Genomic DNA, 16,976 nt, shown 5'->3' with positions numbered 1-16,976 from the left:
TCAATATGTGACAACAAGTTTCTGAATACATATTTTTGCTCAGAATACTGTGTCCCCAGAAAATGGAAATGCATATGAAGTTCAGAATGGTGAAAAGAGTCCTAAATCCACTTCTGCTCCACTCGAAAACACTTAAAAGAAACGAATAAATTTGGATTACACTATCCCTGACAACTTTTCCTATATCTGCAGTCTTGTCACTTACCTCAGGGTCTTACTTTGGAGGATTTCAAGTGGTTCATAATAACTTCATCCCAACAGTCTAAGTGGAGGTATGGCAAAGTATTTGATACCAGAGCAAAGGACATTTTTACATGTCCTCCTGCTTATTAAATTAAATTAAATTAAATTAAATTGTCCTTGGCACAATGATCTATTCTGTGGTATCTACAGTATATCATCTGCCAGACACCCTCACCTCTTCCTTGGTTATTCAGTTATTTGTGATTATGGAGAATGTTATGTGTCTTTATGCATGAACCATAGTTTTCCATCTGTAGTCATCAGAGGCATATTGCTCACACCAAGTACCCTGAAATAGTTTGTCAGCAAGATAATTTCTTGGTTTTGTGGGATCTCCTTCATGGAGATTTCAACACAGAAAGGCCAGAAAATTTGGCTTTTATCTTCAGGGGCACAAAGTTATGCGTGCTGAGTAATTAATGATACTTTTACCTAGTAAAATTGCTTAATGTATCTGATTGGAACTACAAATGTAAGTTCACTTAGACCAAGCACTTTACTTTTCAAAGTCAAACCCTGGTGAAGTGAACTGTTATGGAAGACATGCCAAGTACACACCTCATAGGTGGCTCTTACAATAATTTCAGGTACCTTCTGCATCAGCCAATCGAGATTTAGCTTTCTACACAAAAATCATAACCCCAACAGGTCTGTCATGTGGTGTTTTGATGCTGTATGTCTGCTTATTTTGTCATGGTCTTTTCTATGCAAGAAAGGTTATTGGAATCTTACACAGTATCTGAACGTCACGTCCTTATATGGCCAGCACATTCAGTATGTGTGTGCTGTATTCAAATCCATATATTTTTCCTCCACCAAAAAACTTGTCTTTAATATTATAGAGAAAGATCTGTCCTTGTGGATTTTAATTAAATTCCTGATGCAGACATACCGCCTTGTTTTTTTATCTTTTATCTGTCACAGACATGTGTGTGTGTGTGTGTGTATATACACACAACGTTCTGATGTAAATGGGGATTTATATTATGTAGCAAGATAAGGGGATCAAGCCATTAAGTATGTTTATGCTAAAATGAATTCTGACCTTTTAAAAATGCCCAAAAGAGAAAGCCATCCCTTTCTAAGCACAATACTCTCTACTTTTTGACTTTTGACTCTATATGTTCGTTACCACATGCTTATTTATGTGATGCTGAATGCTTTGATTTTGTCTTGTGTCAGAAACCGTTACGTGTCAAGTTGTTGCCACTAGAAAATTTCCTGTCTCGCCTGATGTCTTTTTTTATTAGTTCACAGTGTAATAAATGATTTAAATGCATCTGTGTGGAGAGAGTGCTGTTTGTTTATTTACGTAGCAGTAACCTTTTGTAGGGTCTGTTATGTCACATTTTGACTTTTGGGCAAGTGTGCAGATTTGTAAAAGTGACAGCTTGACAGACTTTGGATGGAAGAGTGCTCCTTCCTTTAAAATTCTCTCTTTGGTCTGATCCTAATGTGACCCATTTTATGAGAACATCAACAGCACCTTATGGGAGCAGGCTTAATAGGTCTTAAGAACATATAAAGTACCTCCATGATTAAATATATTTTATTAGGTAACAAGGGGGAAAAAAGCTTATTCATTACATCCCTGAAGGAGATAGCTAAATATGATTTTGGACTTGTGAATGGGTCTCAAAGACCTAAACCCAAATCCACAAACCTGCTTCTAGTTTCTCTGTCTCCAGAGAGAGTAGGAATGGGCTTTTCTTTGAGCACTTGGGCCTGCCATTTCCCACAAACACACCACTGGCCTTGAGTCTGAAGAATTTATAACCAGCACAGGACACTGTGGATGTGAACCAAAGGAAATGTCATGCAAGCTGAGTCTCACATTCCACTGAAGTTCACACTACACCCACCTCACAGTCTGGTGTGCATTTTCAGTTGTTGGAGCCTGAACAAAAAGATATTCACATTGAAAAATAACATTAAATCATTCATCCATTACTCTTATTGAATCCTCAATCGGCAGAGAGGCGTGCCGCCTGTTAAAAGCTTCTGTCCTTTAAAACAAACCCTATAAATTTGGCTCTGCTTCAGTTTGTGCCATTAGGATCAAAGGCTATCTCTGCTGCAGATGGGTTTTGTCTCACTCTTTGAACGTCTGTAGTCAGGGGTCCATCACAGTAATACCTCTGAGCCATGACTCAGCACACACTCCTGGAAAATCATGCAGACGGCTGAATCATTCTGTTTATAGAGCCTTCCCCTTCCTATGCAGCATTAGTATAATCTATTGTAGAATACTGTCTTCCTTTCAGACTCCTTTCTGATTCTTTCAGACTCCTTTCAGACTTACAGTTTAAAGTGTTACTGCTTTTAAAATACGGTATATTATGTTCTGCTATCATCGCCGTTCATCAGGAGAATGATTTTCGTTCCAGGCCTATCTCTTAATAGTGATTTAATTCACTGATTTTAACGCAGATTGCCTTGGGCAGGTTCTAAGAGTATTTCCTCTGTCCTTGAAAACTGATCATACGGTCTCAATTTCAGTTCCTTTCCATATCACCCTCAGTAAGAACCAAGAGTCATATTCCTGGATTGATTAAGTTCTCACATTTTCTTGTGTGTGTACGTCTTAATTCATGCTACATGACATAATTGAGTCCTGTATAGCTGAGAGTGTCAGACGTTCTCTTACATAGTGCACATTTAAACTAACTGATATATAAATGCTTATACTGTTTATTGTGTGATTTAAAAAAAATGATACTTGGACAGAGCTGCATCTGTCTGTTTACTAAGGTCTATTTACAGTTACCTGTAATATTTAGCTGATTACTAGCTCAGTGTGAAGAAATCAGCATCTATCAATGAAAACCCTAATTTGTTATTCTTTGGCAAATTAAATATTAGCAATTAAGTTTAATTGTCATTCAATTTATATTTCTAGATTCAAATTTTATTCCAACACAGTTTCTTTTGCAAAAGTCCAATTGAATCATACATATTTATGTCAATGTATCTAAATTCCAAGTGAAATGTCTTGCAGAGGTCTGGATGCTGGATGCTCAGCATTTTGCAGGACTATTGTGGGCAGTATAGCTAGCTTTATTTTAGTCTAAACAATTTTCATACTCAACTCAGGCCACTGGAAGGCTTGTTCTTGGCCAAGTGAAGAGAACTGACAGCGGCAGCCTATATTGGAAAGTAATTGTAGTCTTTTCTTTTTAAAATATTGCTTCAGAACGTTTCTGTGCATGCCTGAGTCATGTTGGAATTGCTTTAGACTGTTTCTTGGTACTGTATATTTTCAGTATCCTTGCTGTCCAATGACATGATTGGCTATGAAGATAACAGACGCTGTGGATTACAGAAATTGGAACCAGTCTATGTGCGCATGACTGTAGTGTTTTCTCTCCGTTCTTGTTATCGTATGAAGCATAATGTTGCTAAAACAGCATGTATTATGTATCTGATAAGTGTTCCCTAGGCTAGCGCGAGTGAAAACTTGGTCTGGAGCTGAAACGTAAGCAAAATGGACAAAGTTGCAGGGGTTTGTGAGGTTAGTTGTATGGGGATTTATTTATTTATTTATTTATTTTTTGCTTGTTTGCCTGTATGTTTTTTACAGATGAATGTGCAAAAAGTGTATGAAAGAGGTGCTGTGAAAGGGTCTTCAAAATCGTTTTAATGCATCTCATTTTTATTCTAAACACAAATAGCTACGATCGATTAGATATGACGACTAATTATAATCTTTCCGGTGGAAAACAACCATAAGATATCCCCGCGGACTGCGGATGATCACCGGCCTTGCACGCGATGCACACGGGCACCGCGCGAGCAGAAGATGACCGGGTATTTTTCACCGAGATACCGTAAATGACGCGCTACGGGAGCGCGCCTGTGTCATGAATATGTAATGAGATTCTAATGCAGTCGTGACTGTGGGCCCCGCCCTCGGTGGGATGGTTTTGTAAGCGGTCACGTAGCTCTGCAGCATAGAGGGAGGAGTCTTAACCGGGAGCATCCTGTACCGACACTCGGTCCTCGGCGCACTTGTCGTCCGACTTCAAGCACTTAAGGTTGCATCGACTCAGGTAAGACGGCCAGTACTGCAGCTTAATATTAATAGAATGTAGAGCGGCGGATTTTATGATGCTAGCTAGAGCTACGGTAGATGGATAAGCTTTCATTTAGTTGCTAGCTGCGCAGCTAATTTTCAATAAACAAAACGTCCAACATCATAAGATTAGTTCTAATTGTATTTTTTATTTATAAATATAGAGTTCATAACTGATGATTTCATTATTAACTAGCTAACAGGCGAGTCGTTTTCATTCATTTGTAAGTATAGACGGACAACTGTAGCCAGCCATGTGTTGTAACACCACCTCACGAGGATGCTAGAGTGACAATCTGTTTATTGATAGGAAATCAAAGCCAGCTAACGTCGTACAATTAGTGTAGTCAGCTGGTCGGCTAGTTAAATACCTCTGGGTTCACTGAAGTCATTTTACAATCTTACAATTTGTAGCCAATTCGCCATTACTATACTGATGGAGACAGTGACGTTTTATAACGGTATGTGGGGTACCTAATTTTTCGTCAATACGGAATGAAGCAATTAGCTGTAAATCCATTGTAAACCTGTCGAGCAAGGAATTGCTGTGCTTGGCAGGTGCGTGCCGTTTAGGATAGGTATAATGAAACCTCAGGATTAAGTGCTCTGTTTTGGATGGATGTAATTAAGATGTGCAACTTGGTGCTGCCGCAGGTGTCTGAAATGGATCTGTGAAAAACAGCACGTACGCACTACGTCACCCGAATCATCTTGCTAGCCTTGGCGGAGAGTCGTGATGTAGCTAGCTGGTAGCCACCTAGCTAACGTTAGTCATTTCCGTCATGGCGGGGATCTCTTTACACTAAAGGGAAATGACAAACCGGCGGATTGCATCCGCATTCGTCGTCCATGTTAGTTTGGCAGTCGCTGGTGCCAACTCATAATTCATATTGCTCGCTTGCTAACCGCTGTGAGCTGATATTTTGAGGACGGTTCCGTGTAAAAAAAAAAAAAAAAAAAAAAAACAGAAACGCTGCGCAGTAGCGCATCACGTCAATATCCTACAATATTTGGCTAACTGTCTAATTCAACGCAGTTAATGTTTTAGAGACTCAGCGAAAATGAACAGTATTAACCAGGAACTCAGTACTTCCGTCTGATGGGGAGCTAATCTCATCTGTAATGCTGTCCTGCGCCAGCGTGAGTCAGTGGAGTGTACGTGCTGCAGACTAGGTACAGTCATATCCCTAAAGACCCTGGCCTGACAATTGCATGTGTCACACACGTGGTGCATGTGACTTGTGGAGTATGTATAGTGAGGGTAAGACCCAGTCCATGCGGCTCATCCGCTTTAGAACGTAGGGCTAAAGAACGAGATAGCACTTGATCCAGCTCATCCCACTCCCTCCTATTTAGCTAGCTAGCTTCAAAATTGACAGATTTTTTTTTTTTGCTATGATTTATAAATTAAGCTTATTTTCTATTTTTGTTGGCAGTTTGAAAGGCCACGAAAGCAAGGTTTCCAACAAGGCTGCTGTTATTGATCTCTGCAGTTGCTGCTCTTGAACTCCCTCGTATTACTTCCTCGAAACGTGTGTGCAATACTGTATTAACCAGAAAGCCCCATTGTCCTGAATCTGTTTCAGTCCCCCAGGCTGCACACCTTAGTCCACGTGTTTCTCACTTTGCTTATGAGAGGGTGAGCCGCTCAGATCGTTTAATGCAGTTCTTCTTCCACATTCCTTTCATTCCTCTCATTGATAGTCACCCCACTGTTCGCACATGTTTTTCTTGCTCTTTAGACAGTACTAACCTGGTGAATTTCCATGTCCCCAGCACGTGAAATCCACTTCAGCGCAGTGCAGTGCAGTGGTGTGGCACAGTGGTTAAGGAAATGGACCTGCTATATATTTCACGTCATGAAATAAGACACTCTTTGAGCAGCATGGTCAGCTGACTGTACATCCAGACATATAAATGTTGTGATCAATATGTAAAAAAGTAAATCAATAAGTAATAATGCAAAAGTTGATATTAAACTTATATCGAACGACCTGGCCACACCATTTTGCTTGTTTCCATTGTATGGCTGACCAGGTAACTAACAAACAAAGTAAGTTTGAAAATTGCCTCCGGTCCCTGCTGTCTGTGGTCCTGTGTAACATTTTTGCTTCACTTTTCCCCTTAAATTTGAGCCTTTATAGGACCATGGGCTTAAAAAAGGATGCAACCAAGCACCGGCCAGGAGAAACTGTTGATCTGTCGAGCTGCCTGTTGCCGTCTTCAGTTCAACGGCTCCCTGCCCCTCTCTGTGGGTTTGCGCAATGCAGGGATCTGAGGGCCACCCAGACACGCTGGTTATGAAACAATCAGACCAGTGCCTATCTGATCTGCAGGTGCAGGGTGGGGCTGAGATGGGTTGGGGGGGGGGGGGGGGGGGTAGTAGCATTTTACATTCTCAAGGGCATGCGTTGTCCCCTCGTACGTCGTAGAGTGCAAAGCTGACGCACAAGCACTGTCGTCATGACTAGGAAGCAGGCTGGTGCTGTATTTCGTACCTGACGATAGCAGGTCAAAGCAGAAGAGCTGATGTTTTTGCAGACCCTCACTGCGTACGCTGCGGTGCCTTGACTCTGTGGTGTTTAGCTGGAGCAGGTGGCAGGATGGGTGAGCGTAGGGAGAGGGGAGAAAGGGAAGCCACCGCTTCTTTAGGATTACGCAGTGCAGGGAAGGTCGGCCTCGGCCGTGGCTGTTCCTCACAAGCGGGGGGGGGGGTCATGTGTTCTCTGGCACGACATCGACGCATAGAGGGATTCATGCAGGTGCACCCGTAGCCGTGATCATGATAAATCTCACACACACACACACACACACCGACTTTGCAAAGAGTGGTTTATCCCGCGACACGGAGCGGATTTGTCTGTGCCCGCGAAACCTGCTGACTCACCACATGCTCAGAGAGCACACCATGTTCCATATATGCCATTTCCTTTCATCCTACACGATGTCAAGTATACAGTTTGCTTTAGCCCATTCAGCTCAGATTTGTGAAGGGTGAGTTGGCAGTGGACAGTAAAAAAAAAAAACGAAAAAGGAACCTCGACAGGGAAAAAAACCCTTGTGCTAAATTCAAATGTAGCCATTATGTGTAGTACACTGGCTGACTCATGATGTCTGCAGTTTTCCAGAGTAAAATGTCTCAAACCCCTGACTAAGATGTGGTACATTACCAAAGTAATGTAGAGAGTTGTAAATGACTGTTTTATTATAACCTCAATCAAACCTCTACCAAGTAACATGGACATAGTAGATTATCTTTATAGATGATCTTTACAAAATTGAAGTAAATATTTGGTAATCCCATGTTTGACTTTTGTAGTTGGTGAGATTTAAGTACTGTATAATGCTAATCATACTGGCATCTATTTTGCATGAAGCAGTAGGCTAGCCTATTTGATTGTTTACCTAAAAGTGCAGATGGCATATTTCTTAAAAGCTGTGTAACACTAAAATATTGTGAGGATTTATAGACAAAGTCTCTGAAATATTAGCCCATTTGATTTATGTTGCATATAAAATAAATCAAAAGTATAACAATAAAGTGCAAAATGGAAAAATAGAATTCCCTTTGTGAATTTGAATGTGGAGCATGAATCGTTCTGGAATACTGGAAGAATCAATGTTTTGTATTTGCCGCTGAACAGTTTGTCTCTAAAGATAAAATCCCCTTGTGGGTGGGATTGTTAGTGACATTCTGCTTCTGATACAGCCTTTGCTCCTTCCCTCAGAGCAGTGTGTATTTACTCTGCAGCTTTGGGAGCTAATGTGCTCACCACGACAGTGAGCGGTGAGCGCGGCCTTCGTGCACTATTTTGAGCTCTTGGCTCTTAGCATCAGCAGCAACAGCCAATCAGCAGTGCAGAGCGCTCAGCGCTTATAGCGGCCCTGCGTGCCACGATGCAAAATAATCGACAGAAGATAATTGCCAGTGAGGTTCGGTTTGTCTTGTATTTATTTGTCTGTTTCTGATGTCTTGTTGAAATTAGAATAATACTTTATTAGTCTAAACTGCTCACTCACCAGGCAAGCATGTCTGTACATGGTCTGCTGGTGAATGGTGAATATAGACAGGTAAATACAGTCCCCCCCAACCCCCAAGGTCTAAGTGTTCAATCCAGCAGAACCCTGCCAAGGCACAATCAGTCAGTGTTACAGAGAATAAATGTAGTGGGTCTGCTTGACTCTCTCTGTAATATCATAAGGGTGATATGAGAAGACAGGCTGCTACTTGTTCTTGGGTCTTTTTTTCCCCTCTCAGTGCAAACATGTCTGTGCTGTGTTCTTATTAAAGGGCCTCTCTTGCCGTGTTGTCATACAGCAGTATAATAAACTGCCAGCAACCCCTTTAGCTGTTGATCGTAGCGCTATAAGTCATCAACAGGTCTAGTGATGTGTCACATCAGCCCAGGTCCATGTGACCCCGTGTGCAGTTATACAGTAGGCGCCACAGACGGCCCGGGGGCAAAATGGCGACCGAACGTTTTCACTGTCTGACTCAAGGAGCTCGCAGAGAAGACCTTGAGCTCTCCGGTCTCTGCTGTTGCCACGGCAAGGAAGGGAGCCGTGCCAGCGGGAGGCACAGTGCTGCAGTGTGGCCCACATAGGGACGTGGGGGGGGGGGGGGGGGGGGGGGGGGGTGGGGGGGGGGGGACGGGGGGGGGGTCAGTTAAATAGGCTCGCCTACCAGGCCAGGGTGATGTTTTAAATGGAAACATGTATGTCGATCACGGCCGGTAAAGTGCGAACTATATTGATGTGCAAGTGCTCCTGCATTAGAGCTGGGGCATTGTGAGGGGAGAGGCTGGGTGCCAGCCAAGTTACTGATGCGATAAGTGATTTGTCAAGGGGCCCAGCCCATGCATTGACATTTTCACTGCACCTCTCCTAACTAGAGTCGTCACTGGGGAACGGTGGACAGCATCAATGTATGATACTTGCAGAAGCCGTTAAAAAAAAACTTTTTTCACTCAAGGTTTTACTATATTTTACTGCCATGTTGAACACATTTAATCGATTTTTGTTTGCATAACCTGAACATATTCACGACAAGTAGATCAGTCACCATAATTGGGCGTGCCTTTGGTTTAGTTACTTTGATGTTGTCATCAATGCTCTGGTGAAGCAGGAGAAATTGTGTGCAGCGGAACCTTGAAGTATGAGCTGCAGGCATGGGAGGCTGAAAGCCTGCCTTTATTTGATGATTACACTGAGCCTGTTTTTGATAGTTCTGCATGGTCGACATGCATGCTAGTCCAAGTAAGCATCACCGTCACATGATCGCTGCCTGTTCCTTTTTATCTGATTACATCTAATTTGGGAGCTCTGCCTTTGAGCTGTAAGTTTAGATTTTTAAATTGATCTCTTTTTAACTAAAGAGGCAAAAGTGAATATGCTATTATATTAAATGTGATTAAGTAAAAGGGCATCAGCTGCTCTAGGGGAATCCATATTGAAAATAGTCAGGTTGTATATCACTGAAAACAGACTCAACGCCATTACTAATTTAAAGGCAACTTCTCAGCCTCTCCTGTTGGTAGGTTGCTGGTTGTCGCTACTGGACGTGTGCCAGGTGTTGCCAGGGTAACCCCAGAATCGCCCAAGCATTGGTCTCTGGGTGCTATGCCTCTTTGTTATGTTCAGAAGGGAGAAAGAGCAAGTGAGTGAGAGAGAAGCAGGCCAGATTTTCAGATCTCATTTAAATGAGAAACCCTCCCTGCCGGTTTCATGGTGCCTTTTTACCTAGATATCTGTTTGTGTTTGCTGCCCCCAGGACTGGCGTGAGCTTGTTATTCTGCAGGCACTTTGAATAATGCATGACACCACTTCCTTCCGATTCAGGGATCCGAGTGTCCTGGCCAGCCTGTGCCAGTTTGTGCCCGCTCAGATCCGGGAAGTCCGGGGTCGGGGGGGGTGCTAACAGGCAGGTGACATGGAGACTTGGAGGAGAGGGACCTCAGAGGGTAGAGGCAGCAAAAACGGAGATCAGCTGCTTGCCATGGTTGATCTGAGAGGGAGAACTAGAGAGAGACAGAGAGAGAGCACTGTCACATGATCATTGCCAGGGCAGAAATTCACACATCTCTTACTCGGATCGACAGTGATTACACAAGGTCAATTACATAATCGCTGTCACTGTTTATCGCCATGACAACGCGGGGAGGGGGGGTTCTGCAACACGCTTGGCTTCCCCCACCGTTGGCTGGGCGGTTACATAACATCACACTATTCGCTGCAGAGAAGGAGGGCAGGATGGAACTTGAAAAATATTTCAGCAAATAATTGTGTCTTCCGTTTTGATATTTTACCATTTTAGACATATTTTTCCCCAGTCAAATATTCATGGTGACAAATAAGTTTAAAAAAAAAAAAAGTCCTGTCTTTCCTGGGTGTGTGTTGTAATTCTGTCTTTGCCACCGGTTGGCTGTTGGTTGGGCCTTTTTTGAATGACGTGACTGCCCCGTGTGAATAATGTCTGAGCTAGATGAGAGTTTCTTACTCGTGAAATGTTGTTTGAGATGGAGCAGAATACCCAGCGTGCCTCTCTCTGTCCCTGCCCCCCTTCGCAGGCTCTGTGAGCAGCAGCAAAGATGACGCACCAGTACCCCGCACTCACTCCGGAGCAGAAGATGGAGCTCCAGGACATTGCCCAGCGCATCGTGGCCCCCGGGAAGGGCATCCTGGCCGCCGACGAGTCCGTGGGTCAGTAAGAGCCGCAGAGCAAGACACTGGGGCGGGGCGGGGCGGGGCTGGTGGGGGTTGGGGGCCGTGGGCGGGGGGCATGAGTGAGGGTTGGCGGGGAAAAGGCGGGCGTGAGGGGTTGGGTGATCTAATGAAGTGTAAATGTGCATAGGTGGGTCTGAGGGTTGCATGGAAGGTACTGCAAAGACCAAAGACATATATGCAGTGTGTTTTTATGTTTTTTTTATTCCCTGTGATCCACATGCCTCATGGGAAATGCGCAAATGGCTAAATAGAGTCACTTAAGATAAAAGCAGTTCACGTTCACGTGTTCCTGTTGCACGGTTGCTGTTCTAACCTGACATTTCCGTGAAAGCGGTGGTAGCTTTGGCTCTGTTTAGTTCCATTCTGTAATTTTGTTTTAATTTGCATCATGTGTGAAGATCCTTAACTGTGTGGGTGTATGCGTGTTTGTCTGCTGGACGGCAAAAAGGGAAATGCATCGTTAAACGTCCCCACGATGTGAAGGACATTTAACGCAGTTGCATTTCCATTCCAAACGTACGCCGCCCCGGATAAGGGCGTCCGCTAAGTGACAGAAAAACGCGCCCCTTCATCCCAACAGGCAGCATGGCGAAGCGGCTGAACCAGATCGGCGTGGAGAACACAGAGGAGAACCGCCGGCTGTACCGCCAGCTGCTGTTCAGCGCCGACGAGCGCATCGAGAGCTGCATCGGCGGCGTCATCTTCTTCCACGAGACGCTGTACCAGAACGCCGACGACGGCACCCCCTTCGTTAAGATGATCAAGGACAAGGGCATCGTCGTGGGGATCAAGGTACACTACATTACACCACACTACGTTACATCACATCACGTTACTTTACATTATTGTCATTTAGCAGACGCTCTTATCCAGAGCGACTTAGATCAGGGTACAGTTTTATCCATTTATACAGCTGGATATTTGCAGAGGCAATTCTGGGTTGGGTGCCTTGTCCAAGGGTACAGCAGTAGCACCCCGGCGGCTAATCGAACAAGCAACCTTTCGGTTTACGAGCTCTGCTCCTTACCGCTATGCTACGCTGCCGCCAATCACAGCAGAAATAAGGGCTGGCGACAAGCTGGCGGCTTGCTTTTCAAACCGAGCGCCGTAGCCGAAGTAGCGAATAAACAAACATGGGTGCCAGAATTAGTAAATGACCGTGCCTGCCTGCGGCTGAGGTAGATCCAGGCTCAGCTACGCCGTGTCCTGCTAAGGAGCTCTGCCCTTGGTGGACTGCCTCCTCACATGGAGAGTGAATGCTATAAATATCTCCCCGGGATGGAGATTAGCAGGATTTAAGAAAGAGAAGAGTCAGAGTGCAGCGCTACCTTTTTATCTCCTCACCTGAGCGTGTTTGTGCCTCTGAAAGGTGCCTTGTAACCCTTTGTGTTTGCACTGAGGGGTGGCATGTATTATACGTACTTTTCGTGTCAGAATTCCATCTTACGTTCTGTCCCACTCTGTCATTTGTCTTTCCTCTGAAGGCAAATCCCACCTTGTTTTTGCCATATTAAGTACAAATGATGGCAGATCCACACCCAGCACAACTGCGACAATCAGCCCTTTCTTTTCCCTCAGATGAAGGGAAGAATTCTTCAATGAAAAGCACATGAGCCTTAATGAGAAGAATGCTCCTTGGTCATTGAAAGAGCGTCTGGAATGTAGTCATTTGAAAACTAGCAGTCACTTTTTGCTTTGCTGAGACAGACCTAACAAACTGAATTTGCCTTCCTTCAGGTCGACAAAGGTGTTGTCCCATTGGCCGGGACAGATGGAGAGACCACCACCCAAGGTAAGGTTAGGAGACCCATAAATGACTTCACCTCAGTCGCCCTGCAGTTTCTCCTATAGGGGTCAGAGTGAGAGGCCCCCAAATGCTTTAATCAAATTAAGCTAATTTATTCAAGGAAGGTTTTCAGTGGCAGAGGAGCTGTCGATGTTCCCTGTTGAGTATCCAAAGATGTATGTTGTTTGTTTGCTTGTCCCAAGTATTCACCAGCGTGAGTCCCTTCTACATTGCATTACATGACATGCATTTAGCAGACACATTTATGCAGAGCGACTTCCAGCACAATAGAATATAAGTATCCATTCTGTTTAAATGAGCAACAGTGTCAGACCTTCTACAAAGGAACGAACCCTCATTATCGGTTTTGTCTTTGTCTGTGTGTGTGTGCCTGCCGTCAGGACTGGATGGCCTGTCGGAACGCTGCGCGCAGTACAAGAAGGATGGAGCGGACTTTGCTAAGTGGCGCTGTGTGCTGAAGATCAGCGAGCACACGCCCTCCCAGCTGGCCATTATGGAGAACGCCAACGTGCTGGCCCGCTACGCCAGCATCTGCCAGCAGGTGGGGCAGCAGGCAGGGCTGTTTGACATCTATCATAATTACCACACTAATGTTTTTATTTGTACAGTACAATTCATTCAACCTCATAGTGTTTCTGACGTTTATCGTAATTACTATATTAATGTTTTTATTTGTAGAGTATAGTTCAATCTCATTGTGCTTCATAGAATAAAAGATAATACTCTCCTTTTTACTTCTTGGTTATTAGTAGTGATATTACAGACTGTACCTTAATTACATTTGGGATGTATATCCTCTCGTATGTTTTTTTTAAGTAGATTTAAATGTAAATAAAATATGCCCATATTCCCTGTGATGCAGAATGGAATCGTGCCCATTGTGGAGCCAGAGATCTTGCCTGATGGAGACCATGACCTGAAGCGATGCCAGTATGTGACAGAGAAGGTGAGTGCCCCGCAGCCCTGCTCTGGCTGCCCACCGTTACCCACTGTGGCGCCATGTTGGATCCACACTCACATTGTTTCCCTGTACTCTATGGTTTCTCGCTGTGTTCAGTACGAGGCGCCGCGCCAGCTTTTTTCCGACAGTGCCGCCGGCCTGGTGTGTCTCAGTCCGATGGCTTAACGTTTTCGCGTCTCTCTCTGCCTTGCCTGGCTCTGCTCCAGGTCCTCGCTGCGGTGTACAAGGCCCTGTCCGACCACCACGTGTACCTGGAAGGCACCCTTCTCAAACCCAACATGGTGACCGCCGGCCACGCGTGCCCTACCAAGTATGGCCCCGAGGAGATTGCCATGGCAACGGTCACCGCCCTGCGTCGCACTGTTCCCCCTGCTGTCACAGGTGAAGCGGCCTGCGCGAGCTTTGGCCACAGGCGCCTGCCCTTTCCAACCTCCGAAGAACAGCGTCACATGATGTCTAAGAGTTACTGTTCGCCAGCATTTGATCCAGCCAATAGACATAAGTGACTCTTTCACAGCAGAGCATCATCAGAATAAGAAAAAATTAAGCCTGGAACATCATCTCAGTATCACGTTATTGTAGCATCACAATTGTACTGGGATAATGTAAGATAAGAAACAGTCTTGTGCCATTAATCTACATCAGTGTAGTGTAGAGGTTGATATTGGTAAACTGTGGTTTACTTTGAAAATGTATCTCTGAAAACACCAGCTTTGATTCAGCAGCACTTCTTCCATTAACATCTGTTTCATATGCCAGACACGGGCCATTGGCATTGGCTACATAAACACATTTGATAAAAAACAGCCCCGAAGCGAATAAGAAGATGGAAGAGTACGTTCTCAACCTGTGACAAAATTAACGCCGATTTTTTTGCTCTGTGTGTCTGCAGGAGTGACCTTCCTCTCCGGCGGTCAGAGCGAGGAGGAGGCCTCCATTAACCTGAACGCCATCAACACCTGCCCCCTGCGCAAGCCCTGGGCCCTGACCTTCTCCTACGGCCGCGCCCTGCAGGCCTCCGCCCTCAATGCCTGGCGCGGGCAGAAGGACAACGAGAGCGCCGCCACCGAGGAGTTCGTCAAGCGCGCAGAGGTCAGTTTCCGGATCCTGGGTCAGCTTTGTTGCTCACGGGCGGTCGTTAGCCTGATTAAATCCTCGGCTGAAGGACCGTGTCTCTTTACAGTGTGTTGAAAACACTCACTTCCATAGCTACATTAGAGCTTGCAGGGCTGTATTATTGTTTTTATGCACATTGGTTCAGTTCCAGACCTACTTTCTTTTTCTGGATTGTAACTTTTTTCATTGTCCTGTCCAATATAAACTGAGTGGGTAAGCAGTATTGTGCTTTCCTCACAGCAGATAAGTGATGTTATATTTGCGACCATCTTATAAATCAGTCATGAGAGAGGGAAATAAAGGTTGTGGGCCTGTTCTGTACAGCTAAGTAAGTTAGAGCCAGTGAGAAAGAAAAAGCAAGACGGTGAACTGGAGCAGCAGTAAATCAAGTAGTGTGAAAGCTAACAAGTGCCATGGGGCACAGGATGTCCTGGAGAGGAGAGGAAACTGTAAAAACAACACGGTGACTGTCCATAAAAAGGCAGAGAATTCTGCAAGGTTTAGCGATTTGTTACTGGTTGGGGGTTATCTAAACAAAACTTTGTTGTGCGTCTCTAGTGCAGGATTAACCAGTGTGAAGTTTTTTTTAGGGAGTTTTCCTCACGTCATTTTCCACCATGGTGATACACGTCTCCTCTGTCTCCCTTTGCAGGTGAATGGCTTGGCAGCGCAGGGCAAGTACATCGCCAGCGGTGACGGCAGTGGCGCTGCAGGACAGTCACTCTACGTGGCCAATCACGCTTACTGAACACCCAGTATTCCCACATTCCAACTTCTGCTGACCAGTAGTATCCTCCACTGGTACAACCTTCCATATCACCAACCAATCACAGACCTGCGCTGTCTTCTGTACTTTAGGAATATTATGATGTATTTAAATATATGTATTTAAAAAAAGAATAATGTATGGTAATAGAAAGCTGTTTGTGATGGTTCGATGAATGGAGGAAAGACTATACAGGAAGCAAATCGGTAAATATATAGACAAATTATTTTTTTCATGAAAACAATTTAAGGTAATAAATTATCCTCTTCCCTTGATTTCCCTGTATTTTCCCTTGATGTCTTAGATTGAGGTTAGTCTGAAGGAATGTCATTATCGCCCAGAGAGAAATGCTCGATGGAGTATTTGAAGTTACTGAGATCATGGTTACACCAGACACAATGCGATCCCCACACGGTGTTTTCTCCCAGTGCTCTTGCACTGGCAAACCATTGATTCAATATTTGGGGGGATTCTCTTGGCATTACTTTCCCTCAAGTACAGTAAACAGCCACCCAGAGCTCAGAATCTGTCAGTGAGGAAGAGAGGCATATACAGTCTGTCAGAGTGGGTTTATACAATCGGAAAGCTTTGGTAAATGTTGGGAGGGATGACCATTACTGAAAACTATTAAGCACTAACAACCACAGTATGTAGTGTTTTTGTCTCACCCATCTGATGACCGATTTTGGGAATGTGTATTTAAAGGTAATAATGAAAATATGAATAAACATTCATTTAAAAAAAAGTCAAATATAAATAATAACTGTGTTGTGTGAAGGTGCAGATTTGTGTGATGCCTTTGTGTCCTAACTGCCCCTGCCCCTGTGGGAAAAGAAGTAGAGTAAGATGGTAAACTAGTTCCTCTGGTTTTGGCAGACTTGACCTAACAGCTTGGGCTTACAGGGAAGCAGTCACTGTATTTCGTGATGTTAGTGTCGTTCTCTATGCATCAGATGTACCAAATAGTGAAACAAAAATAAAGAAATGTGGAAAATACCTGTGTCGCCTTCGTTTACTTAACTCATTTGTCCGTGTTCCTTGACACATTATTTTGTAATGGAAAGAAAGAATGCTCAGTGTTAATGACATTATCAGGTAAGTTGCATATAGACTCTGAATGAAAGGTTCACAAGAGGTCTCACAGGTTGGCTCACAGGTTGGCTCTTCGGGTTGTATACTTTCCAAAAGTGCCATGTCAAAGACTGATTTTGAGCATACTGTTTTCTCCTGGGAGATTATAGTAGGGGATAATCTCTCTTCTTGCTGGTGTGTGCGTCCTATGCTGGTT

At 44.3% G+C, this 16,976-nt stretch overlaps 1 protein-coding gene across 1 annotated transcript; it reads left to right on the top strand.

The window, feature by feature from the left end:
• Window positions 1–4,185: 4,185 nt before the first annotated feature.
• Window positions 4,186–16,684, top strand: aldocb (aldolase C, fructose-bisphosphate, b). The gene is made up of 9 exons (XM_036523445.1): window positions 4,186–4,292; window positions 10,882–11,014; window positions 11,619–11,830; window positions 12,776–12,830; window positions 13,226–13,386; window positions 13,708–13,791; window positions 14,013–14,187; window positions 14,699–14,898; window positions 15,575–16,684. Exons 2-9 carry the CDS (start codon window positions 10,903–10,905, stop codon window positions 15,668–15,670), a joined length of 1,095 nt encoding a protein of 364 aa, XP_036379338.1. The 5' UTR covers window positions 4,186–4,292; window positions 10,882–10,902; the 3' UTR covers window positions 15,671–16,684.
• Window positions 16,685–16,976: the final 292 nt, after the last annotated feature.

Source organism: Megalops cyprinoides, chromosome 3 (genome assembly GCF_013368585.1).
Source record: "Megalops cyprinoides isolate fMegCyp1 chromosome 3, fMegCyp1.pri, whole genome shotgun sequence".
In the NCBI taxonomy this organism is placed as follows: domain Eukaryota; kingdom Metazoa; phylum Chordata; class Actinopteri; order Elopiformes; family Megalopidae; genus Megalops; species Megalops cyprinoides.
The sequence above is the reverse complement of the archived record's forward strand: the minus strand, read 5'-3'. Positions and strand labels throughout refer to the sequence as shown.